General features: G+C 42.4%; 1 protein-coding gene and 1 non-coding gene across 3 annotated transcripts in view; both read left to right on the top strand.

Annotated features, from left to right (window-relative positions):
* The window catches only part of LOC145417320 (putative protein FAM10A4), a 427,645-nt gene that overhangs the window by 365,258 nt on the left and 35,194 nt on the right, over positions 1-27,193 (top strand). For both annotated transcript variants that reach the window (XM_080285999.1, XM_080285998.1), the window contains exon 7: positions 25,064-25,171. In XM_080285999.1, coding sequence (XP_080142125.1) covers positions 25,064-25,171 — 108 coding nt within the window. The remainder of the gene's footprint in view (positions 1-25,063; positions 25,172-27,193) is intronic.
* LOC145417664 (5S ribosomal RNA) lies at positions 12,565-12,683 on the top strand. Its single transcript, XR_013900529.1, has one exon. It is a non-coding gene; the product is annotated as a 5S ribosomal RNA (ribosomal RNA).

Genomic DNA, 27,193 nt, shown 5'->3' with positions numbered 1-27,193 from the left:
TGGTGTTTGGCGGTAAAAACATCACTTCGATGTTGTCAGCCCATTCCTGCGTGACTGGAGGGTGGCTGGGGGCATTGTCCACCAAGAGAAGGAACCGATTGGCCAAGTTGCAATGGGAGGCATACTCCTTCAGCGCCCCCAACAAATAGCCAGAGACGTAGTTCTGGCAGAGGCTGATGGTAAGCTAGGCTTTTGGGTTGGCTTTCCAAATAACCCCCACCTTCTCCTTGACAAACCCAGCCAAGGTCCATGGGTTCTTCCAGTGATACACCATCAGGGGCTTCAGCTTTAGGTCTCCCTCGGCATTAGTCCCAAATGGGAGTGTAACTCTATCCTTTGACGCCTTGAAACCTGGCACCTTCTTCTCCTCTTGAAAGATGTTGGTCTTCTTTGACATTCTTTTCCAAAATAGCCCAGTTCCGTCAAAATTAATCATCTGTTTGGGGCTACAGCCCCCTCTGGTGATTCGCTGTTGTAGTAGGGCAGGGAAACTGGCGGCAGCCTCAACGTCTTCACTCGCTGCCTCGCCGTGCAGGGTCAGGCCCTTAAGGCCAGCCCGGTTCTTGAAGCAGACAAACCACCCAGAACTGGCCTTAAAATCATCCTTTGGCTTCTCCACAGCCTTCTCCCTCACCGTCTCCCACAGTGAAAGGGCCTTGGTGGTGATGATGGACATTGAGAGCGGCGCCTTTCATCGGGTCTTGTCCTCCACCCACAGCTGCAGGAAGCGCTCCATCTCCTTCATACAGGGATCCCTGACCTTGGTGATCCTCTTGGCCCCTATTGTGGAAGCATTCTCACTTGCTGCAGGTACAGCTGCCGTATTTTTCAGGATAGTTGAGACAGTCGACTGGGGGAGCTTGAGGGAACTGGCAATCTTGCTGGGGCCTTGGCCATTCCTGTTCCTCCTAACAATGTTCAACTAAACATCTAGGGCAGCGTTTCTCAACCAGGGTTCCCCGGAACCCTAGGGTTCCATGAGAGGTTGCTGGGAGTTCTGAGAGAAACAGTGATAAATAGCCTAATCATATGTAAATGCATTTTTGTCATTTTTGTGCTTAATTTCATATTCGTAATTTTACTATACACGTACGGCATATTCTTGGAAAATTCTAGGATATTATCTTAAAGCCATCCTGTTATATCATTTAAAATTATAATAATTATAGGGAATATACTTAGCGATGTCTTTCTGGCGTCAGTGTGAAACCGCCTTTAGTGATCAGTAAACAGGAGCTATATGTGACGGATTCATGTATCAAGTGACTCACTCAAGTACAGGACATATGCACGGTCTCCATCAGTCCCGTATATACGAGTACTGTACTTCCTGGCATGCTGGTACAGTCCCTCATTCACCCACATTATTTAATAAATGTTACCCATCATTTAGGGATTTTATATGAATTTTAACAGTTTAAGTATGTTTATGATTCTTTTGTTAGTTTATGAGAAGTTTATGTGTGTTCTCTCTCTCTCTCTCTCTCTCTCACTCTCTCTCTCTCTCTCTCTCTATCTCTTTTCTCTCTCTCTCTCTCTCTCTCTCTGGGTTAATTCTTTTCTTTGCCTTAATTTGCTTGTTTTATTTGTTTTAGTTTTAATTATCAAGTTATTGTAGTAGTACTAATATTTATTATCTATTTTCGTTCTGTTTGTATGTTATATATGATATTGGTTATTTATGAAAACCTCCGTACGAGGTCACTTGAACAAGCAGTTTGATTTCAGTTATTTATTAATTTTTATTTATTTATTTAATATTTTTTTTATTGTCAGTATACTTGAGAAAAACATAAGTTATTTTTTGCTTAAACCATTTAACAGAAAAAATATATTATGTTCTTCTGTCTATCTGTCTATCTATTGCCAGACGCCTCAATCCCGTTTGGGGTGGCCACAAACAAATCGCCTCCAAGTCGCCCTGTCCCCCGCCATTTCACTGCCCTGCTCCCAACTCACACCCCCCTCTCTCATATACCTCTCCACCCCATCCCTCCATCTCATCCTCGGCCTCCCCCTCCCTCTTTTCCCCTCCACCTCACTCACATACACTCTCTTCGTCAGTTTTTCACCCTCCATCCTCTCTACATGGCCAAACCACCTCAGTGTGTTCCTCACAACGCTTCCTATCACATCCACATCCACACCACAACGCTCCTTTATATCCTCATTCGTCAGTCTGTCTCTCCATGTGACTCCACAGGGTTCTTTTAAATAACTCATTTCCACTGCTCTCACTCTTGACTTGTGTCCTTCCAACAACATCCAAGCTTCACTTCCGTACGATAGAGTTGGTATCACAATAATGTCATGTAGTAACTTTTTCACTTCCATGCTCACTTTCCTGTTTCTTATCACTGCTTTCAAAGAACCAGCAACCTTTCTTCCCTGCTGTACCCTTTCACGCACTTCACCCTCCAAACCTCCATCCTTACTCATCACACTACCCAGGTACTTAAAACGTACTCACATTTTCCAATTCCTCACCATCCAACCTTGCTGTACATTCACTGACTTCACCTCTCTCAAAGACCATCACTTTACTCTTACCTACATTCACCTTTAGATTCCGTTTCTTACACACTCTCCCAAACTCATCCACCAAGCCTTGCAGCTCCCCTTCGTCTTCACTCAACAACACAGTATCATCTGCAAACAACAGTACAGGGAGTTTCCAAACACTATCCTCTCTCGCCAGGGCCACTCCAACATCCACTACCCTACCTTGTACCTCTTTTATTACCCCATCCATGTACAGATTGAACAACCATGGAGACATGACATCCCTGTTTCAACCCAACTTTCAAAGAGAAAAATTCACTTAGTTCACCATCCACACGCACTGCAGCCTTCGCACTATCATACATGCTCTTCACAGCATTCAGCAACTTCCCATCTACTCCATATATTCTTAACACTTTCCACAATCCTAGTCTATCCACCCTGTCATATGCTTTCTCCAAATCCATGAAAGCCGCATACAACTTCTTTCCCTTCTCTAGAAACTTTTCCACTAAAGATCTAAGAATGAATATCTGATCTACACAACCTCTTCCCTTCCTAAAGCCTCCCTGTTCTTCTGCAACTAATTCCTCTGTTCTTTCTCTAACTCTGTCAATAAGTATCCTACCATACACTTTTCCTTTTATACTAAGAAGACAAATGCCCCTATGATTACCACACACTTCTTTTTCCCCTTTTCCTTTGTACAAGGGAATAATTATACCTGACTTCCAATCCTCTGGGACTCTACCTTCCTCCCAGGCCAATCTGCACATCTTCCACATCCATTCTACCACTATCTCTCCCCCATGCTTCAGCATTTCACCACACACTCATCAATTCTTGGGGCTTTCCCCGATTTAACCTTCTTCATTGCTTCCACAACTTCTATCCCACTGATTTCTTCTTGTCTTCTCACCTCCCTCCTTCTCCCAGCCATTCCCCAGCCACTTTTACTCGTATTACTTCCATCCTCTATGTTCAACAATTCCTTAAAGTGTTCTCTCCATCTGCTCACTTTTTCTCCCTTCTCCACTAGTAATCTACCATTTTTATCTTTCACTCCCCTGCTAACTTCACTTCCACCCTGTCTTACTCTTTTCACCTCTTTCCAGAACATTTTCTTACAGCCCCTCCACTTTACACTCAAATTCCTTCCAAATTCCTCATCCACTCTCTTCTTACTCTCTCTTACTAATCTTTTCACCTCTCTCTTTCTTTCTACATATAACTCTCTCTTCCGCCTCTCAACTTCTTCCACGCCCCTATTTCTCATCCATTCATTGTATGCTTTCTTCTTTTGTACCACAGCCTGTCTCACCTCTTCAGTCCACCACGCTGTTCCTTGCACCCCCCTCCGTCTTCTCTTCCTTCCACACACCACATCACATGCTGCACATATTTCTTCTGTAAATATCCTGCAGACATCTTCCACGTCTCCCATCTGCTCCAATTCATATTTGCCCAATCGTTTCTCCACTTCTCTCTTATACTCTTCCTTTTTCTCATCCTCTTGTAACCTTTCCACTCTCCTTGCAACTACTCCTTCCTCTCGTCTTTCCCTTCTTCTATTCCTCCATCTTACTTGAATTCTAATTCTGGCCACCACCAAGTAGTGGTCAGAAAGTCCACTCCCCCAACCTCTATGAGTTCTTGCATCCATTACACATCTTCGCATCCTTTCATCCACACATACATAATCAATCATTGCCTTTCATTCAGCTCACCACCCACCCTTCTCATCACTCACCATGTATACCTGTGGATCATTTTATGCCTGAAGAGGGTATTGGCTATCACCAACCCCCTCCCAGCACAAATGTCCACTAACGCACTCCCATTCTCATCTGTTTCAGCAGGCACACCCCACTCACCAACTATTCCATCCACCTTCACATTCCCAACTTTACCTTTCATATCACCGATCAAAAACAGTCTCTCATTCCTTCCAAACTTTTCCATGCACACTTCTACATTTGTCCAGAACTCTTCTCTCACTCTTCTAGCACGATCTTGCGTTGGCGCATACACACACACAATCGCCCACATTTGTATTCCAACTTTCAACTTTACCCACACAATCCTTGACCCAACTGATCCATACTGTCTTATGCTCTTCTTCCATCTTTTACTCACAACTATACATACTCCTTCCTTTGCCCTCTCATTCTCACCTACTCCTGCACATACACCCCATCCATACTCCCATTCTCTCACACTTTCTCCTCACCATTTTGTTTCAGTTATTCCACATACATCCACTTTTGCACCGTCAAGCACCTGGACAATCTCTCTCTCTCTTTCACCTCATCGTTCGCTCCCCTTACATTCCACGTTCCAATAACCATGTCCTTTGTCTGGTCCTTGGTCGTCATCGTTTGGTCAGTTCTTGTCCGAGGCTTATTGTTTGTATTTTTAGTTAGCTGTTTTCCGGGGAGGGTCACTAACCCTCCGCCAACCCTTTTAGTCGCCTTTTACGACAAGCAGGGATACTGGGGGAGTATTCTTGAAAAAAAACCCTACCCCCAGGTATGGGGAGAGTGAACGCCTCACCCGCTTAGACAGGCCATCATTGCCCTCGCTCGCCCGACAGTTCTTACCACCTCCCATAGCACTGTTTCACTCACCTGCACCACCCGTAACACTGTGACGCTTGCCTGCACCACCCATAACACTGGGGCCCATACCTGCACCACCCTTATCACTGGGGCCCATACCTGCACCACCCTTATCACTGGGGCCCATACCTGCACCACCCTTATCACTGGGCCCCATACCTGCACCACCCTTATCACTGGGGCCCATACCTGCACCACCCTTAGCACTGGGCCCCATACCTGCACCACCCTTAGCACTGGGCCCCATACCTGCACCACCCTTAGCACTGGGCCCCATACCTGCACCACCCTTAGCACTGGGGCCCATACCTGCACCACCCTTAGCACTGGGCCCCATACCTGCAGCACCCTTAGCACTGGGGCCCATACCTGCACCACCCTTAGCACTGGGGCCCATACCTGCACCACCCTTAGCACTGGGGCCCATACCTGCACCACCCTTAGCACTGGGGCCCATACCTGCACCACCCTTAGCACTGGGGCCTACACTGACACTGACCTTACTACTGAGCACACAAATCCACAGTACTGTACAGTAATTCACCAAAAGAAACACTATCACACCAGTACAGGCAGAGTTACTCACGTACAGTAAATCATTGCAGCAACACAATACAGTACAGTAATCACACTTGCGTAAAGTTGGCCTGGTGCTACACAGTGTCTACTGTAGTATGATGTTTGGCTGAGAGGTGATGATAACAGGGGGGCACACGTGAACAAGTTGAAAAGACAAGGTTTTGAAGCTGTTGGCATGACCCAAACCATAACAGTGCGCTGCACGCCGGGGCTGCCATCTTGCCTGAGACAAGCGACGGTCACCTTGCGTGTGTCTGGGGCTTCCCGATGGCAAAATTGTTATAGCGGGAAATTTATCGTAATTCGAACTTTGGGGTGGAACTTTTCCATTATCGTTGTAGCGAAATATTGTAAACCGAAACATCGTAAAACAAGTAATGACTGTACTGTACATAGGAATCAAAACTGATGAAGCAAAATATCAACCCATCATACTTGCCTGATGATAGCTGACTGTTTCACCAGTCACTCAGGGCAGCATGTAGTAGAACCATATATTTATTAACCCCTTAAACGCGGATCGTCGCGTTTGCGACGCTCGCCAAAAAGGACATAACGGCTGAGCGTCGCTTTTGCGATTCGAGTTAATTTTGAATAAACGCGGGCAAGGATGTTCCAGCTGGTATTGTCTATCAGTACCACCACCCTTTAGCTACAATTAGCATACTTTACCTTTGTCCTACTGACCTCCATTGTTGCCAAGTATTGCGTTTTCCCCCCCTTCCCCCACCACCACGGCCCGGCCAGCCTGGCTGTGATACATGGCAGCGCTCTGACTGCTCAGAACTGTAAATCTGCACTTTCCTCTCACAAGCAGTTTATGCTAATAGGAAATGCTTGTTTCCCCAGTTGTAACACTAGCTTTTTTTCGCACGGTTTGCCCCTCTTTAGCGTCAGTTTACCGCAAGCTTTCAAAGTGACATTATGGCGAGTTCTAGCTCTTCCGAGTCAGTGCGAGCGGCCGACAGGAACGAGAATAAAGTGACGGGCATAAGGCAGAATAAAAAGCGCTCCGCGGTGATCTTTTGGGAAGTAATTTGAAAATAATGTAGTATACATGTTTTTAGCTGTGAAAATGGAAATGTTTGTTGAGTGACGGGAAGACCGCCGCCGCGCTGCATGTCGGCTGTACGCTCCGTTGATTTTAGCCTTATTATCAGTGCTTATTGTACAAATATGGGTTCCATACTACCTGTACGTTGTAGTATAAAGTTTACTGTGACAGAATGAGGCTGTGGTAGAGGGGAAACCGGGTTGCTGGAGGCATGAAAGTGAAGATTTGGTTACCCAACTTTGCAAGTCTCCACAAGTCCTTGGGTAGTCTACGAAGGCTCAACACCTGTCTCTGGAGAAAGCTGAATGTAAGTATTATCTGCCATACCAGGTACAATGTTCTAGGGTTAATCTCTGATTTTTGGCTAATATTTTCCTACAGGTACTCAGACCACGATACAACCCCGCCACCGGGGGGGGGGGGGGTCGGCTGTCCATGGCCGTGCATTAGGGGTTAAGAGGGAGGTTTGGACATTAGAACAAAGGTTTTGATTACAACTGAGTTCACCAAAGACATGACAGTCATTTGCATCATGATGACTAACATACGAAGCGGATAAGCTATAACAAGACATTGCCGCAACACAGCTGGTGTTAACCCCTACATGCCGGGGGGTTTCCGATGTCGCATGCTACTCTCTATGGGGGATATCCGTGATGGAAAAAAGTACCCTTTCTTCAAACTCTAATATCTGCCAAACTATAGGAACTAGAGAAAAAGATACATAAGACTCACCAAATCTTCCTCCATCCAGTGAAGATATCCCCACGTCTCCAAGTGGTCCCGTCAGGTAAGGATGAGTAAGGATAAGTTAAAGTTCAAAGGGTGGCAGGATGACGCTTGCGGCTGTACACGTCAACCGGCGTTGCTCCATGCCCAAAATCGTGACAGCTATACACGTCAACCGGCGTTGCTCCATGCCCAAAATCGTGACGGCTATACACGTCAACCGGTGCATAGGGGTTAAGGAACACATTAACTAAATAGTAATTGTGCTACATGTAATTAATGTCTGTTGCAACAGAACACAATATGAAATAAAACAATGTTGTTTATGATAAGTGTACATAAAAATCATCATGAATAAAGTACTCACAACGTTGCCTACCAATGATGACTGGTGAAATAGTGAGAAAGGGGTACTCTTCATGTCCAAACAATCAGTTACCAGCACCCATCCAAGACTGCCACAGATGCCTCTCCAATTGAAACCAAAGAACAGGAAGCAGTGCCCATAATTCCCAAGAAAGATTGACTACACAAAAACCATATGGCCAGTACACTATTTATGTACAGCAAGTTATATGAGAGAGGGGGGTGTGAGTTGGGAGCAGGGCAGTGAAATGGCGGGGGACAGGGCGACGTGGAGGCGATTTGTTTGTGGCCACCCCAAATGGGATTGACGCGTCTGGCAATAGATAGATAGAAGTTATATATGTACGGCTCTTACTTTGGAATACAATGCATACAATAATACATTATTATATAAAATGGCAGCACAGAGAACCACAGGTGATTATATACATATTACCCTAAGCACATATAACATATTATCTAAAACAAGCAACAACCATTTCTTCAAACACAGCAAATGAGGAAATGCAGTACATTAACCGGTGGATTGCGAACCGCAGCTCAAAGTGGGAAGTGCTGCAATGCGAGCCACAGCTCAGGCCGTGCTAACCCTCCGGTGGCTGTGCATCAGTGCTTACTACTCCACCCCTATGCAAACTTACGCATGGCGCTATGCAAAGACGGAGAGAAAGAGAGAGAGAGAGTTTTTTTTTTTTTCCACCCGATGATGCCCTGGATGTTTATCGTCAAGTTTATAAAAAAAATATATATACAGTAACCCCTCCAATATCCGGATCAATAGAGCCATAGGCAGGTCCGGATAGTGGTCCTGTCCGGATATTGGGCCCCAGCTTATGGACTTGTACTTACGGACCCTAACTCTGAAAAACACCTATACAACTCCCTCTGGACATGCATTGCACCTATTTAAGACCCAAATCACACCAATAAGGGACATAAAAGACTGAAATAAATGCAAAAGAACCATAAAATGAGGTTTTAGAGGTGAGTTTATACAATATTAAACATTCTGGATACTTACAAGTCCCTTGCTCTTGGACTGGTTTGAACCGCCAGTTTGCAGTCCACAGTTAATCCTCTGCACTCTAAATTCTAATTTCTTAACACTGCACAACACTGTAAATTCCTGTGTGTTCTAGTGGCAAGGTATTGAAGTTTATTCACTGTTTATTCACAAAAAACAAGCACCTGTGGCTTGCACTGTTATGAGTATCTGCTCTCCATCGGAGTTAAGCTGTGACTGTTGATGTTGGTGGGGTAACAGAGTTGCCAGATCACAACAGCCACATTACCAATCTCCTCAACTTTCATTGTCAAATATAACTTTTCATTACCAAATTCGTAAAGCTAGCATATATTCTTCACTAATTATATATACAAGTGGAAATACATGTAATCACTCTCCTTATAACTAACACCATGTTGATTATTTTCACACTACAGTATGTAGGGTAGCAGATTAATCAGAGAGAGCAAACAATCCACCATCTCCATCCTGTGTATCCTCATACATGTGAAAAATCCATTTGGTAATGCATTATTCTAATGCATTACCAAACGAATTTTTCATTATCAAATTGGCCCACACTTGGTAATGAAAAATACCAAATGGCAACCTGACAGGGGAGGGGGGAGGGGGAGGAAGGAAGGGGTGAAGGGACCATGGTGTAACAGCTGTTTGGCGCCAGGCGGGAATTTCAAATTATGGGAGGGAAAAAAGTCAGATTTTTTTCGAATTTTTTGCGGTTTTTGGTCCATTTTGGGAATATTGGATCCCAGGAGGATTATGTCCGGTTAGTGGGGATGTTCGGATATTGGGCGTTCGGATATTAGAGGGATTACTGTATATATTTTTTCTTTTTTTTTTCATTTTGGCGCACCACGGGGTGGGATAGCAAAAGGTAATTGCACAATCCACGGGTTATTACTGAAAACACTCCAAATTTAGATATCCTTTGTAGCTCCATCCTGCTCTTCATTTGGCAAAATCACCACTAAGTGATGAACAGAATGTTTCATCACTAAATCATTTTGACCTTTGTATGTGCTACCTGAACTCTGAGTTTTGTACTGTGCCGTATCATCCCTAACTTTACCATCGTGACCTGACTCATCTATCACTACTTGTGCCATCTCCCAGTTCCCCATACAGCATTGTTCCTGAATTAAGATAAATGTCGCGTGATCTCATATTCCTACGTTTAGTGTGCCATTTCTGTCCAGCGATCATTGTCAGAAAAAAATCATGATTCCATCTTTCCCAGAATGAGACCACTTTTTCAGTCATTTTGTAGTCTCTTTCTGTGATCTCTGGTCTCTGTCTGTAACCCAAATTGGGACTTCATACATTGCCCTACCAAGAATGAATGAGGTCATTGGGACACAAGTATGTTCCCAAGTCAGGGTCAGGCCCAGATTTGATGCCAATAGTCCCTTCATTTAGCAAGTAAGCTACTTCAGACAGAACAGTCTGTAGTGCACCAAAAGAGAAAATGTTATCACCAATTGCTAAAACCATTGATCTCTTTGCTGACCTGAAGGTCGGTCCCCGTTCTGGAATGTGTGTCACTGGGATGTCGGTGCCCCTTCCAGAACGTTTAGAGACTCTTACGTTCCCAGCCACAGCGCTACGATAAATAACCATGGGATATTGGAACACCACTCATTTTAAAGCTAATGAGTTGTACTTTGCTGGATATAAAGATTTTTATGATTGGTTTAATAATTTTCATAGGAGCAATTTTTGAAAAATCACCTATTTTTTTTGCGAAAGATGCCCCTTCCCGATGGTCAATTTTATAAACAGTGCCCTACCCCATGGGGTTAATGAGTGATTCACTACACCCATTATCCCAAGGTGCATCAGCAGACATACTGAATGATCACCTCATTCCCTCACCAGTGCCAAATGATAAAACCTTATTCATATCCCTCTGTGAAATATCAGAGTTCCTCTTTGGCTGACACAAACTAAGTACAGTAGTCCCTCATTTATCGGACGTGTTCATTATCCGGATGCTGGGCCTTGGCTCTATTAAACCATTATCCAAATTTACTTGCTATTATCCGGACATAAAAGTCCCTGAGAACTTTGGCCAGCCAGCCGACATGTTTAAATATTTGGTATCATGGCCGCTGGGCTCAAGCCGTGAGTGAGAAATAGTCTGTAACCCACGACTAGAGCTAAAATGTCTGTCTGCCCCTGTACTGAATGGTCAAAGTCGTGCACTCGTCCTATCACTCCCAGTGAACTTCCGGCAGCCGAGTAATACGACTGTAACTTGCAAGCGGTGTCAAAATTTCTGTATGCATTCTGTACCAAATGTCTAATGTTGCACGGCCATGGGGGCTAAGTCTTTCCCAACCACCACCTCCATCAAACACAGACTGCAAGCCACAAGTACATGTTCAGCGACAGCTGCGTTTACCTCTATGAAGAAGGTTGAAAGTCCCCTGGTCATGGTGAGTTTTGTTTCCGCATGGCCACTCAGCATCTAACAGACTGCAAGCCACGAGTAAATTTACGGCAGAAGTGCCCGTCCGCCTGTTGACGGAAGGAGGAAAATCCTGCCCACAGCCTTGCTTCTCCATCCCTCCTGTCCCTCCTCCATACCCTCCTGGCTCCCCCCTCACTCCTTCAGTTGCTGCCCTCCTCTGTGGTGATAACACTGACCCATGAGTTTTCCATTTTTTGGGGGGGGGGTTTATTTGACTACAGTTGGTTGTATCGAAAATCTGCAAAGTCCATGAGAAAGCTCATCAAATTCCGCATCTGGACTTATGCTTAATTCACGGAATGTTTTGGCAAAATTATGAACTAGGATGATAGGATTTGTATGAAGGTAAGTTTTACTCCTGGACACTTTATTATTGCTGCATGTCTGTACTTTTACTGATTAGCCCCTAAACCACGGGCTTGTTTTGCTTTGACTTGCGTGTCCCGCGGGCATATTCGCGCTCCGACAGACTCTCTAAAAATATTTGCCAAAAATCAGTTATTAGTCCTAGAATATTAAAATTACATATGCATATGGCACATACCTTCAGCTTTCTCCTGGGATGTTTGTTGAGCCTTCGTCAAGTACCGTAGGGACTTGTGGAGACCTCTGAAGTTGGGTAACGAAGTCTCCACTTTACACTTCCCGACAACCCGTAATATGATTACCACAGCCTGATATTATCACTAGAAACACTATTCTATGATTTTCAAATAGTTTGGAATCCATACTCCAAAAAAAACATGGTGAAAGTAATGAAAATTGCGAGAGCATATGACCTTCCCACTTGTGCTCGTTCGCCGCTAGTGTTGTGTCATTTATTATTTATAAAAAGACTCAGACTTTATATTCCTATTACTATATAACACCTATATATATCTTCAGTCTTTATCGATAAGTTTCCTTCAGTAATAGTAGTTTATTGTCACTGTAGGCAATCAATTTCTCTTTCAGGAAAATACGTAGAGAGCCACGGTTTCACTAACACTGTCATAACTTCAAGTATTTGTACTCATATTTTTATGTTACTAATTATTTACATTTCTATTTACATTTTCTATTGTATTTTCAATATTTACACTTCTATTTTACTTACACTATGTAATGCACTGTCACTTGCAGTAACTTATAAAACAGTATTACACTGTTCCATCATATTTTCATCCATTGCTTTCACTTAATATTTACACATTATTTACACATTATTTACTCATTATTTGCTAACGGCGATACCACGTTGAGTACACCGCTTCCCGTTCGATCAGCGAAGTTAAGCAACGTTGGGTCTGGTTAGTACTTGGATGGGTGACCGCCTGGGAACACCAGATGCTGTTGGCATCCCTACGTCAAGTGGGGTTGGTGGAGGATTAGTGCCCCTCCCTGTAAAACAATTAACTCTAAGCCTTTGGCCACCCCGTCTGGGATACATGGCGTCTGGCAATGAATGAATGAATGAATGATTTACTCATTATTTACATTTTCCACTTGCACTTTTAGATCTGCTTCAGGCTGTGGTAATCAAAGAAGCAGGTAACGCAGAGGGGAACCTGGCACTCAGCGCACTGCCAAGAGGTGCGTTTGTGCTCAGGTGTGCGTCGGATGGTATGTGCACACACCTGGCACCTGCGGATCGCAGCCATCCTCTTGGTTGTGGCAGGCATTTGCACCAGTCTGTGCCGATCCATGTACGCCCTCTGCTCAAGTCTGTCGGGTAGTCTTACTGCATGGCGCCTTGGAGCTGCTGCTGTCACCCTATCATATCTTTCAAGAAGCTGCTGAACACAAGTCCTGGCAAACAACCTCAGGGAGAAGGACTTGGGTGGCTTTACCTTCATCTCGTACAGGATGAAGGTGTTCAGCATCGTCATGTCAATGAGATGCAGAAAAACTTTCCTGTACCACCTAGTATTCTTCCTGAGGCAGGCAACCTCTCCAATCATCATGTCGGACTTGTCCACCAGCTGCATGTTGATATTATAGTCTATGACAGCATCAGGTTTCCTCACAGGTTCGCCTGTCCTACGGTCGACCTTCCCACTGTCTTTCATTTCCCCCTTGTGTACGGTGGTGAGCATGTGCACGACCCTCTTGTCATGCCACTGTATTGCCAGCATCTTCTCAGACTTGCGTAGGTGCACGTCTCCTCGGTGCAAGTTTCCTGCCTCTGGGAATTTGGGGAAGTGGGCACAATTACTCTTCACAGTGCCACAGGAGCCGATGCCGTGCTCTGAAAGATATTTAGCATCTTTCAGTGCCGTATAATAATTGTCTGTATACAGCACATGATTCCCACCAAAATACCTTTCAAGCAGCACTCTCACTACACAGCCTGAGAAGCCAAGGGGGTGTGTTTTGTCCAGATCGACAGTGCTGGCTGAATAGATGACGAAGTCAAGGATGTATCCCGTCTTACATTCGCACAGTACAAAGAACTTGATTCCAAAGGGATGACGTTTGCTTGGAATGTACTGTACCAACGTAAGACGTCCTCTGAACAAAACCAAGGATTCGTCTATGACAACCTTCTGAAAGGGGTGGAAGAATGACATAAACTTATCCTTCATTCTACTCAGAATCTCCCGGATCTTCCAGAGTGGGTCGGTTTGGGAAGGTACATCGTTGTTGGCGAAGTGCAGGTTTCCCATGATGTTCCGGAAGTGATCTCTGGCCATGTACACTCGCTCCAAAAAGTATCGGTGCAGAATATGTGTTAAATATTATGACACACAGAACAAAGGAAACTGGAAATTGCTGTTCTGTCCTCCCACACGCTGGCATCCCAGGCGGTAGATGACTGCTATATCAGTCACCTCTTGTGTCCTTCATAATGCATAGGGAATGGCTGTAAATGTTATAATATATGCAGGTATTAACGGGCTGTCACTGCCACATGGTTGAATCATTTCGGATGGTATCAGACCCACAGTGCACCAATACTTTCTGGAGCGAGTGTACTTACTGAAGGTGGGTGAGGGTAGTAAGGGGCCCGTGGACCAGTATTCTTCCAACTCATGCTTCTTTGAGTGTGGCATGAGAAGCATGAGGGCGAAGAACACATACAGCTCCTGCACTCCCAGCATGGTCCACTGTTGCATCTTCGCTGTACTTGCACCACTTGCAGGACGTTGTGATTCGTACCTGTTTGTCTCATCACTTATGTGCTGCATGACTTCATCATCGAGGAAGGCCAAAAGGAAGTCCACACACTCAGCATCCTCGTCAAGAGTGAAGGCAGGCTGTATCCCTGAGGAACTCTTGTCAAAATTTAGATGTTCAGGGACGAAATTGGAACCTTCCATCCACGCGAAGGCATCCAGGATTCCCTGTCGTGGCAGTGTAGGGTGAGTGAGGGTGGAGGGTGGCTGTGAGGCAGACTGGGCTGTTTCAAGGTCACTCTCACTGACCCTAGGTTGCCGATTAGCACTAGCAGCCCTTACTCTACTTGCTACTCTACTTTTACGTGTCAGGGATTTACCTCTTCCCCTACGGCCTACCTTCACTGTTGGTGCTGGTGGAGACTCCAACGACGAAGACTCAGGAGAAAATTCCGCTGAAGATGAGGAAGAAATTAGTGAAGTAGGGCTGGGGGAGCGGGGAGGTGATTCACCTCGGGACTCATGGCGGGCTGGGTCACGCGGGGCCATTGTTCTGGGGCTAACCCACCGCCTTTTCACTCCCTTCCCAAATTCCTTCCCTTGCTGCACTAAGGTCTCCTTTCCTTTGGGGCTAGGGATAACTTGGGACACTGAAGCACTCGTATTAGGAGTTTCTGTCACGATTTCCTCCCCCGGCTCATCACACGATTCTCCTGAAAGATCAAAGTCACTATCCATCATTATCATTGATAATTCAGCAAGTTCACGTTCCACTGCTGAGTCACTTAGTCCTTTCCTGCTTCCCCCACGAGTTTTTCTAGGGGTTGAGGTCACTGGGCCCTTTGCAATGGGCGCAGAAGCGGCGGAAATGGCGGGGCAAGAGCGCAACATGGTTTGACCTCAGAGGACGACAAGGAACTGAATGACGCAGCGTATATGGGCAGGCAAGGGTTGACAATGATAACAGGGTTACAGCTGCTAACATACATGCTAAGAAATGACTGATAGGAAATCTCGACAATACATAAAAAAATAGGTAGTTCCAGGTGAATGTAAATATCACTTAGGCTTCTCCCTTCCTTTCTTATATATATTTTTATTACGAGAATAGATTATACGGCATATTTCAAAAGGGGAAACTACCGTGGGAAATTATCAAATGAGTGCATGTGAGGTGTTGTCAGGTGATAATTCCAGTTCCAGGTGTATAGCACTATCACTTACCTTATTTCTTTTTGGTATATATTATTTTGTATAAGAATAGGGCATAGGGCTTATTCAATGGATGAAATCAGTGGAAATTTCCGGGGAAGCTTTGCTTTAGTGCAGCGCGGCCGGGCAGGCAAGAGGAGAGGGTAATGGAGGGGAGGTGGGGAGGGGAGAGAGGTTAATGGAGGGTAGGTAGGGAGGGGAGCCAAGAACGGGGGAAAATGGCTAAATTGTCAACAGTGGATGGGAGTACAGATGAGAGAAGGAGTGCTGACTATTGTAGGACATTAGCAGTACATGCTAAAAAAATGATTGGTAGGAAATCTCGACAATACATAAAAAAATAGGTAGTTCCAGGTGAATGTAAATATCACTTAGGCTTCTCCCTTCCTTTCATATATATATTTTTATTATGAGAATAGATTATACGGCATATTTCAAAGGGGAAATTACCGAGGGAAATTAGCGAGCGAGTGCACATGAGGTGTTGTCAGGTGATAATTAGCCAATTCCAGGTGTATAACACTATTATTTACCTTATTTCTTTTTGGTATATATTATTTTGTATAAGAATAGGGCATAGGGCTTATTTCAATGGATGAAATCAGTGGAAAATTCTGGGGAAGATTTTGCTCGGCACAGCATGGCCGGGCTGGCGAGAGGAGAGGGTAATGGAGGGGAGGTGGGGAGGGGTCAGGAACGGAGAAAAATAGCTAAATTGTCAACAAAGGATGGGAGTACAGATGAGATTTGGAGTGCTGATTAGTGTTGGACATTGGCAGTACTGATAGATGATACAAGCCACCACTTGTAAGCCCGGGAGAATTCAAAATAACACAGAATCACAAAAGTGACGCCCCACGGTATGATCCATTGTGCCCGAGCGTCACGAAAGTGACGCCCCGCGGTTAAGGGGTTAGTTTTATGTGTTTTTATTAGCTTTTTTATAGTATAAATACCAGCAAAGATGATGGTATACTGCACGATTTATACCAATATAACCTATTTACAGTGGCATATTTGGCCGTGGATTTTTTTTGGAGCCCCGGGAGCAATCACACGTCACAGGCAACAGATTTTTAAACTGTTGTCAGTTTTTTTATGGAATTTTGTTGTTTATGCATTGTTTTGTTGATGTTTAATATGTATAATCCTATGTATGTTCTGATGTCTAAAAATGGCAGGTTGGCCTGAAAACAGTGCTGAAATTAGGAGGGGTACTGTACGTGGTGGTGTATAGGTCGGGTGTTTTTTGGTTTGCAATGTTTTTTTTTTTATAGTTTTCTTGGTGTTTAGCATTACTTTGGATATTCCTATGTGTGTTTTGATGTCTAAATATGGTAGATAGACCTGAAAACAGTGCCAAAATTAGGATGGGTACTATAAATACAGTAGTGTATACCTGTAGGTAGGGTGTTTTTTGGTTTTCAGTGTTTTTTTTTTTTTTCATGGTTTTCTTGGTGTTTCACATTACTCTGGATATTCCTGTGTGTGTTCTGATGTCTAAATATGGCAGATTGACCTGAAAATAGTGCCAAAATTAGGAGGGTACTGAACATACAGTTGTGTAGGGGTCGGGTGTTTTTTTGGTTTTCATTGTTTTTTTTTTCATGGTTATCTTGGTGTTCAGCATTACTCTGGATATTCCTATGTGTTTTGATGTCTAAATATGGCAGACTGACCTGAAAACAGTGCCAAAATTTGGAGGGGTATTGTACATACAGTAGTGTACAGGTAACGCACACGGAACACAATCTCACGGAATGCGCTCGCAATTATACACGTTAAGGGCTGGGATACATATAAGACAATGTAAGATTAAAGAACCATTATGAAAACTACAAATTAACGCAGGAGAGGCCTTTGAAAGATCAAATCCTCGAACGTCACCGCAGCGCACGGTTTGTTTTGATTACGAGACGATCTAGGCGGGAAATTATTCAGTGAGTGAGACATTCTCGAGTACAGTAGCACAGTATTTGTAAGTTAAATATTTACAGCACTGTACTGTTCTGGTAAGTTTATGTGCAACTTAAAGTACTATTAAATAACGTTAAAGCAAGAAATAAAGTCTTATAACCAGTCAGAATATTGCCTTTTTTATTTGTTCGTGTTTTCCACAGTACTGTACAGTATTTGTAAGTTAAATATTTACTGTTCTCGTATGTACTGTACTTGTAAGCACTTAAATAAAGTTAAATAATTAAATAAAGCCTTGTAACCAGTTAACCCGAATTATATGATTACCCATGATCGGCGTTGGAATATTGCCTTTTTTGTTTGTTCGTTAAACTCTTACTGTACTGCTTTTGTACAGTACTGTATTTGTAAGTTAAATATTTACTGTTCTGGTATGTACTTGTAAGCAATTAAAGCATTAAATAAAGCCTTGTAACCAGTTAACCTGATTTAAATGATTACCCATGATCGGCGTTGGAATATTGCCTTTTTTGTTTGTTCATTAAACTCTTACTGTACTGCTTTTCTACAGTACTGTATTTGTAAGTTAAATATTTACTGTTCTGGTATGTACTTAGAAGCAATTAAAGCATTAAATAAAGCCTTGTAACCAGTTAATCTAATTTATATGATTACCCATGATCGGCGTCGGAATATTGCCTTTTTTGTTTGTTCGTTAAAGACTTATAATAAGAGAAAAATACATTTTTGTCTTCGTATCTTTACCTGTTTGCTCAGGTTTGCTGTAATGGTTTGGATCATTTGATGCAATGCAACGTGTAGAAAACTGTGAAAACTTTCGGGAAGTGAACGAAAATCTGGGACATGAGACTGACCTTGACTTCACCCTCTCATGTATCATCTGTCACTCTGTCAGTTCACCATCTGCTATCGTGATGAGTGGATGTATGATTTTTTCGCTCTTGGCCATGCCTAACCACACATAGTTACACCCATTATCTCGACCCAGACAGAAAATACAATCTTTTTCCTCCCTTTCAAAACACAACCACCCTGTTTATGAGACAGCAATATATATTGCAAAAATAACAAGGTAAAATGATAAAGAACGTAAAATGATAAAGATGAACATGACGGAAGAAGTACGTTTTTCCCGTCTGTAAACGTATTTATTTCTGCTTTGTAACTGTATTCATAATAATTAGACTTAATGTTAGTTCTGAAACTGCATTACAATTCTATTTGTAGCCATTCTCGTGGTGTGGAAGCTGGAAGTTGTGACACAACTTCCTTATTGCTGATCGGACTGACCCTCTACTTTATTCTCCCGTGGCAGAGTCTAGCCTTGGAGGACGTGCAGTTTTCTCATTTAGGACTGAAAATTCAACTCTTTCGCTCCCTTTTCCAAGCTTGGGCACAACGATAACCTAAAAAATAACTCAAAACTACCATAAACGTATATCAAAAAGGTGAAAATGTATTCATAACATTTTTTTTTACCAGCCATTCCTAACAGATTATGTGCTGAAATCATTCGATATCACAGTACTGCATTTCTAAGTTAAATATGTACTGTTCTGGTATGTACTTGTAAGTTAAAGCACTGGTACCAGTTAACCTGATTTATATGATTACCTATGATCGGCGTCGGAATGTTTCGTTGTGTTTATGTACAGTATTTGTGTGTTGAAGTTTTGCTGTGGAGTACTGTATTTGTGAGTTATAACATTAAATAAACCTTCTAACCACTTAAAGTGCTTTCTAGTGATTACCAGTGACAGATAACAGCAAAACAACACATTTGGAGGGTCTAGGGAGCAAAATACGGAGTTGTTTAAATACAGTAATCCCGCATATTTCGCGGTAGTTACGTTCTTGTAACCCCCGCGAAAAGTCAATTCCGCGAATACTCTATTAACAATTGAAAACTTGCACTTGTGTCCACCATGCTGCCCATCACACAGTCCATGTCCATACTGATTGCGAGACAATTCGCCGTCAGACAATTTCCCGTCAAAACATGGACGATTCCCATTCAGAACAATTCGCACCCTGGACGATTCCCCTCCATTCTATAAATATACTAATCAATACTTTCATCAATATACTTATTATTAATTAATCAATACTTTAATAACTATACTTCAGGGGGATCCAGCAAAGTCTATATTCAGTAGCGTAGGTTCTGGATATTATTTATTAGTTGCACCTTTAGTCAATAATTAACTTGTTTCTTCCTCGCTGTAGTCGCCTTTGAATTATATTCTAGCGTCACCCATAGCTATCTTTATTAATGAAGGCGAATTGTTTTGTGTTTGTTGTGACTGCGAATTGTCCCGAAACCTCCATACTCATCCCGAAATACCTTCTTACAAGATTGAACGCACATACTCCATTATGAAGGAAAAACGTAAACACCGTACTGTAATACACAATTATCTACACATTTATTAACAAAACAGTACAAAATAAAAAGATGCATTAACTGGTGATAGCAAACACTCGCACGGTCGTTTCTTAGCTTGTCCAGTAACACAATTTTCTCTGCTAAGGTCATAACTTGATCGTTTTGTCACTTTGGAGTTCTTACTAATTGTATTATTAGCCTTTGGTGAGGCTGGCTTACGTCCTGGGGCCATGTGGAAAGCAAGAGGCTCATATCATAGTGTGGTTACAACCACAACAGCCACTTAAGGCAGTCAGGTGTGGACTGAAGAATGCGAGGCAGAGAGCAGTGTTGCCATATCCAAACAACGAAATTATGCTAGGGCAATGAAAAAATTATGCTAGATTGAGCATATTTGTTCCAAGTAAAAAATGAATTATGCTAACTTGAAGCTAAATGATAAAATTCTATACATATTCGTGCAACATATTAATTATATATTGTTTACTATGAAAATATTAAAATGAACCTACATACAGTAAGAGGATAAATATCGGTATCTACCCATACTGCTTTTTCCCACGAAACTTACGTTTTTCTGATGGATTTTGATGTGATTCGTTCGATTTTGAGCATCATTTCCGTCGGAAATAACCAGATTTTGATATATGACCCCCCCCCATCCCCCTGAAATAATGAGGGATCTTTGGGGAATCGGTGGTTATAGGGAGGGGGGGAAACACAGAAAATGGTCATTTCCGACTGAAATGAAGCTGAAAATCGAATGAATCATACCAAAATCCATCGGAAAAACCTAGGTTTCATGGGTAAAGTACAAAGCTCAAACTTATCCTAACCTAACCGAACCTAACCTAACCTAACCTAATCCAACCTAACCTAACCTAACCTAATCCAACCCAACCAAGCCCAAACTGAAAGTAACCAACTATTCAAACATCTTACCTTATTCGTCTCTCTCTCTCTCTCTCTCTCTCTCTCTCTCTCTCTCTCTCTCTGATTTGTAGCTTTTATAAAATTATTCTAAAAATATTCCATTCCATTCTAAATTATGCTAGAATGATTCTAAAACTTCTAATATGCTAAAAAATATTCCAGACTCGAAAATTTGATCAAAATTATGCTAAAAGAATAAAATTATGCTAGATATGGTAACACTGGCAGAGGGGCCACGGGAAAGGGACAGAGGGTGGCGTGAGTTTACCGCGCTACAATTGGAAGCTGCGGGAATTTCAATTTTTTTTTTTTTTCTGTATATTCAAGGATATTTTTGTTGAACTTATTAATGCTAAGAAAATCCGCGAGAGGGCAAAACCGTAGACAAAAAATCCGCAAAAAATGCGGGATTACTGTATACGCAATTTCGCACCTAACACGACACGGTAGGAACGAAACCCACGTGTTCCGTGCGAGTTACCTGTATACTGTAGGTAGGGTGTTTTTTTGGTTTTCAGTGTTTTTCTTTTTTCATGGTTTTCTTGGTTGTTATGAATGTCGGTTTCAGTACCAGGTTCTTTAATTCAATAAAGTAGATTTTTACTATGCTTATTTTTCTTAAGAGACTTCTGGAACCAACAGCATAAACAGACAGACAGAAAATGATATAGGTGAACAAGATAAACATAAACTGAATCATAATTTAAGAAAACAAAACTCAGTTTACTAATATACAAGTTAATCATGTATGGAAAGTGATACATATACATGATAACCGAGGTTCACCGGACTGAAATGAATGATATGAGAGAGATCACTGATCATAACACGTAACACTACTTAACACTGGATGAGAGAGTAAGATGCACAGTTGATGACCTTGGTGAGGTCTTAAGTGAACTGCCTGAGAAGGGCAAGAGTGGCTAGAGGTACACTCTTTAAGACAAGAACGAAGCAGAAAAACTTTACAAGAGAAGAAGAGATAGTGGTTCAAAGTATGAAAATCAGAAAGGAAAGCAATGAATGACCACAAATGAAGCTTGAAACTGGTGAACCCCAAACTTAAATACTTCCCAATATAGATATTAAATTATCTATAATCTTTATACATAACTGTTGTACGTAACACCTCCCCCTCTAGAGTGATGTTACGGAGGAAAGGAAGGAGGCTACGAAACATCACTGTAAACTCGAGAAAGTGTGTCATCCAAGATGTTTTCTTTCCCCTTTATATGTTTTATTACAATGTTAGAATCCTGGAGATAAAGGGACCATAGCATTAGGCATTGGTTGTTATTCTTCATGTTATGTGAACTGAATGAACGGAAGGTAATGATTGATTACGTGTGTGTGGATGAAAGAATGAGAAGGTGTGTAATGGATGCATGAGCATTTAGGGGTTGAGGGAGTGGACTTTCTGACCACCACTTGGTGGTGGTGAAGATCAGGGTTCGAATGAAATGGAGGAATAGAAAAAGGGAAGGAAAGGAGGAAGTAGTTCATACAAGGAAGTAGGTTACAAGAAGATGGAAAAAATTTAGAATATAAGAGAGAAGTGGAGGAACGATTGGGTAAATATGATTTGGAGCAGATGGTGGACGTGCAAGGTGTGTGCAAGATATTCTAAGAAGAAATCTGTGCAGCATGTGAGGTAGCATGTGGGGTGAAAGGAAGACAAAAGGGGGTGCAAGGAACAGCATGGTGGAATGAAGAGGTGAGACAGGCTGTGGCATAAAAGAAGAAAGCATTTAGTGAGTAGACGAGAAACAGGGGTGTGGAGGAGGTTGAGAGACAGAAGAGAGAGTTTTATGTAGATAGGAAGAGGGAGGTGAAAAAATTAGTTAGAGTAAGAAGTGAGTGGATGAGGAATTTGCAACGAATTTGAGTGTAAAGTGGAGGGAATGTAAGAAAATTTTCTGTAAAGAGGTAAAGAGCATTAGACAGGGTGTTAAAGAAGTTAGTTTGGGAGTGAAAGATATAAATGGTAGATTACTAGTGGAGTAGGGAGAAAAAGTGAGCAGATGGAGAGAACACTTTAAGGAATTGTTGAACATAGAAAATGGAAGTAATGTGAATATAAGTGGCTTGGGAATGGCTGTGAGAAGGAGGGATGTGAGAAGAGAGGAAGAAATCAGCAAGATAGAGGTTGTGGAAGCAATGGAAAAAGTCAAAATGGGGAAAACCCCAGGAATTGATAAAGCCTGTAGTGAAATGCTGAAGCATGGGGGAGAGATAGTAGTAGAATGGATGTGGAAGATATGCAGATTGACCTGGGAGGTAGGTAATGTCCCAGAGGATTGGAAGTCTGGTATAATTAATCTCCTTTACCAAGGAAAAAATGGGAAAAAGAAGTGTGTGGTAATCATAGGGGCATTTGTCTTCTTAGTCTAATAGGTAAAGTATATGGTATGATACTTATTGACAAAGGGAAATAACAGAGGAATTAGTTGGAGAAGAACAGGGAGGTTATAGGAAGGGAAGAGGTTGTGTTGACCAGATATTCATTCGTAGGTCATTAGCGGAAAAGTTTCTAGAGAAGGGAAAGAAGTTGTATGCGGCCTTCATGGATTTGGGGAAAGCATATGACGGTGGATAGACAATGATAGTGGAAAGTATTAAGAATATATTGAGTAAACAGAAAGTTGCTGAATACCATGAAGGGTATGTATGAGGGTGCTAAGGCTGCAGTGCGAGTGGATAGTGAACTGAATGAATTTTTCTATTTGAGGGTTGGATTGAAACAGGGATGTCATGTCTCCATGTTTGTTCAATCTGTATATGAATGGGGTTATAAAAGAAGAGATATAAAGTAGGGCAGTGGACGTTGGAGTGGCCCTATTGAGAGAGGGCAGCATGTGGAAACTCCCTGTACTGTTGTTTGCCGATGATACTGTGTTGTTAAGTGAAGACGAAGGGGTTTGGAAGTGTGTGTAAGAAACGGAATCTAAAAGTGAATATAGGGAAGGGTATAGTTATGGTATTTGAGAGAAATGAAGTCACTGAATGTACAGTGAGGCTGGATGAGGAGGAAATGGAAAATGTGAGTGCATATAAGTACTTTGGTAGTGTGATGAGTAAGGATGGAAGTTAGAGGGTGAAGTGCTTGAAAGGTTACAACAGGGCTGAAAGGTTGCTGGTTCTTTGAAAGCAGTGATAAGAAACAGGGAAGTGAGCATGGAAGTGAAAAAGTTACTGCATGACTGTATTGTGATAACCAACTCTAACGTACGAAAGTTTAGCTGGGACCATGTTGGAAGGACACAAGTCAGGAGTGAGAGCAGTGGATTGAATTATTTGAGAGGAGCATGTGGAGTCACATGGAGAGACAGATTGACAAATGAGGAAGTGAAGGAGCATAGTGGTGTGGATGTGGATGTGATAGGAAGTGTTAGGAAAAACACATGAGGTGGTTTGGCCATGTGGAGAAGATGGAGAGTGAGACACTGAGAAGGAGAGGGTATGTGAGTGAGGGAAAGGGGGCAGGAGGGAGGGGGAGGCCTAGGATGAGATGGAGGGATGGAGTGGAGAGGTATATAATAAAGAGGGGTTGTGAGCTGGGAGCATGCCAGTGAAATGGCGGGGAACAGGGCGACATGGAGGCGATTTGTTTGTGGTGAACCCATACGGGATCAAGGCGTCTGGCAGTGGATAAATAAATAGTTAGATAAATTGGCATCACAATGAACTACAGTTAATTATACTCTGTACATATTTCCATAAACATATTTAACGTAATACTTAAAGCAGTCAATAAGCAGTTCTTCAGACAAGTACAGCAAAGGATATGTAATCTTGGCAGCACAAAATACTACAGGTAATTATATACATATTTACTTAAACATATATAACATAATACCTAAAACAAGCAACAGGCATTTCTTCAAACAAGCACAGCTAACGAGGAAATGTAATCTGTTAATACTGAGAAAGCTCCAAATACCCTGATTAGTTTAACATGATCCCATTATGTTTTGACAGTTTCAAGGCAATGTACAAGAGTAACTGAATGCAGCTGTCAAATCTATTTGGTACTTTGTTTCTCCATTGCCCATGGTTTTCAGTTAGATCAAGGATCCATGCTTTAGATTTCCACATGTGTCAGTGTACAAATGTTGGGTATAGCGTGGTGATGATGTATGGTTTTTTACCACCAGGCCACCAAATTGGAGGAACACAATCGCAAGTATGAGCGTCAGAGGAAAGACCGAGAGATAAGAGAGAGGAGAGAGCGTATAAGGAAGGCACAGGAAGAAGCTAGGAAGGTAAGTGTGAACTGAAAATACGTAAATAAATAGCCAGTAGAACCTTTAGTAGCTGGCACTTATGGAGAATCACATGTGAAGGGTAATGGAATTTAGTGATTAATAGAATAACATTCCTTTGATCTTCCAAAAATAAAACTCATTATGGGGGGGGGGGGCTAGGGTTTTTAGTGATTAAAAATTAAAGTTGTATTATTCACTGATATCTTTGGGTGTTGTGGTAGGCTTGTAGGCTTCCTGTCATGCCCCTTCAGTTGTGTGCTGTCTTTTTATATTTACACATGGTATCCGAAGATGATTTTATTTAGTTTAGAAAAGACATCTTGCATTAAGGGCTAAAAGGAGGCTATAACGAACCCCTTCTGTTTGAAAAGGTGTATCCTACAATGGACATAATCATCCAGAAATAGCAGGAAAAGAATAAGATGTTACTGTATTGAAGGAGCATGACAGCAAAATATCAGGCTGCACTCTTCCCTTGAGCCAGTGTTTCTTAACCTGGGGTGCTAGCTCCCCCAGGGGGTGCTGATATAAGTTTTAGGGGTTGCTGGAAAATGCTGCATTATTTTTTTTTTTTTCTTATTGGTTTTGCCTAGTATTGACATCTTTGATGTTTTATTTTTGAAATAAAATGTCAAGTAGTACTTCACTTAACTTTACCCTTGTAGTAGTGTTGTAACTGTAGTTCCAGTAACCAGATGTATGGGGGTGCTGGACCGTGAGACTTTACCACAGGGGGTGCTGAGGTCGGAAAAGATTAAGAAACGCTGCCTTAAGCTGAATAAAATGATCCTTGTGTCAAGAAATACTTAATTTTTTATTTGTTATTATAATTATTATCATCATCATCATCATTATGACGGAGAAAGAGATCAGTAGGGCGGAAGTAGTGGAAACAATGAAGATCAAGGTGGGAAAGGCCCCAGGAATTGACGGAGTGTGTGGTGAAATGCTGAGGTATGGGGGTGAGATTGTTGTGGAGTGGATATGAAAATTGTGTAGATTGGCTTGGGAAGAGGGAAGGGTTCCAGAGGACTGGAAATCAGGTATAATTGTTCCTTTATACAAAGGAAAAGGGGAGAGAGAAGTATGTGGTAACCATAGGGATATTTGCCTTCTTAGTGTGACTGGTAAAATATATGGTAGAATACTCATTGACAGGGTTAAGCATATGACAGAGGAGCTAGTTGGAGAAGAACAAGGGGGATTTAGGAAGGGAAAAGGGTATGTAGATCAGATATTTGTTCTAAGATGTTTAGTGGAGAAGTATCTAGAGAAGGGAAGGAAAGCGTACGCTGCCTTCATGGACTTGGAGAAAGCTTATGACAGAATAGATAGGAAAGGTATGTGGAAGGTATTAAGAATATATGGAGTGGAGGGGAAATTGTTGAGTGCTGTGAAGAGTATGTACGAAGGAGCTAGGGCTACGGTGCGAGTGGATGGTGAGCTGAGTGAGTTCTTTGATCTCAATGTAGGACTGAAACAGGGTTGTGTGATGTCTCCATGGCTGTTTACATGGATGGGGTTGTAAAGGAGGTGCAAGGTAGGGCAGTGGATGTAGGGGTGGCTCTAATGAATGAGGGTGAGATTTGGAAGATTCCGGTGTTGCTGTTTGCTGATGATACAGTATTGTTGAGTGAAGATGAATGGGAGTTGCAAGGTTTGGTGAATGAATTTGGGACAGTGTGTAGGAGGAGGAAACTGAAAGTTAATGTAAACAAAAGTAAAGTTATGGTGTTTGAGAGGCATGAAGTCACAGAATGTACAGTGAGGTTGGATGGTGAGGATATGGAGAATGTGAGTGCATTCAAGTACTTGGGTAGTGTGATGAGTAAGGATGGAACTTTGGGGGATGAAGTGCATGAAAGGGTACAGCAGGGAAGGAAGGTTGTCGGTTCACTGAAAGCAGCGATGAGAAATAGAGAGGTGAGTATGGAAGTTAAGAAGTCACTGCATGATAGTATTGTGATCCCTACCCTGACGTATGGAAGCGAGGCATGGACCTTGCAAGAGGGGAACAAG

This window comes from Coenobita brevimanus, chromosome 110, assembly GCF_032717465.1.
Source record: "Coenobita brevimanus isolate Jiangsu-jjx chromosome 110, ASM3271746v2, whole genome shotgun sequence".
Classification (NCBI taxonomy): Eukaryota; Metazoa; Arthropoda; class Malacostraca; order Decapoda; family Coenobitidae; genus Coenobita; species Coenobita brevimanus.
Note: the sequence above shows the minus strand (reverse complement) of the source record. Positions and strands in the feature narration are given on the sequence as shown.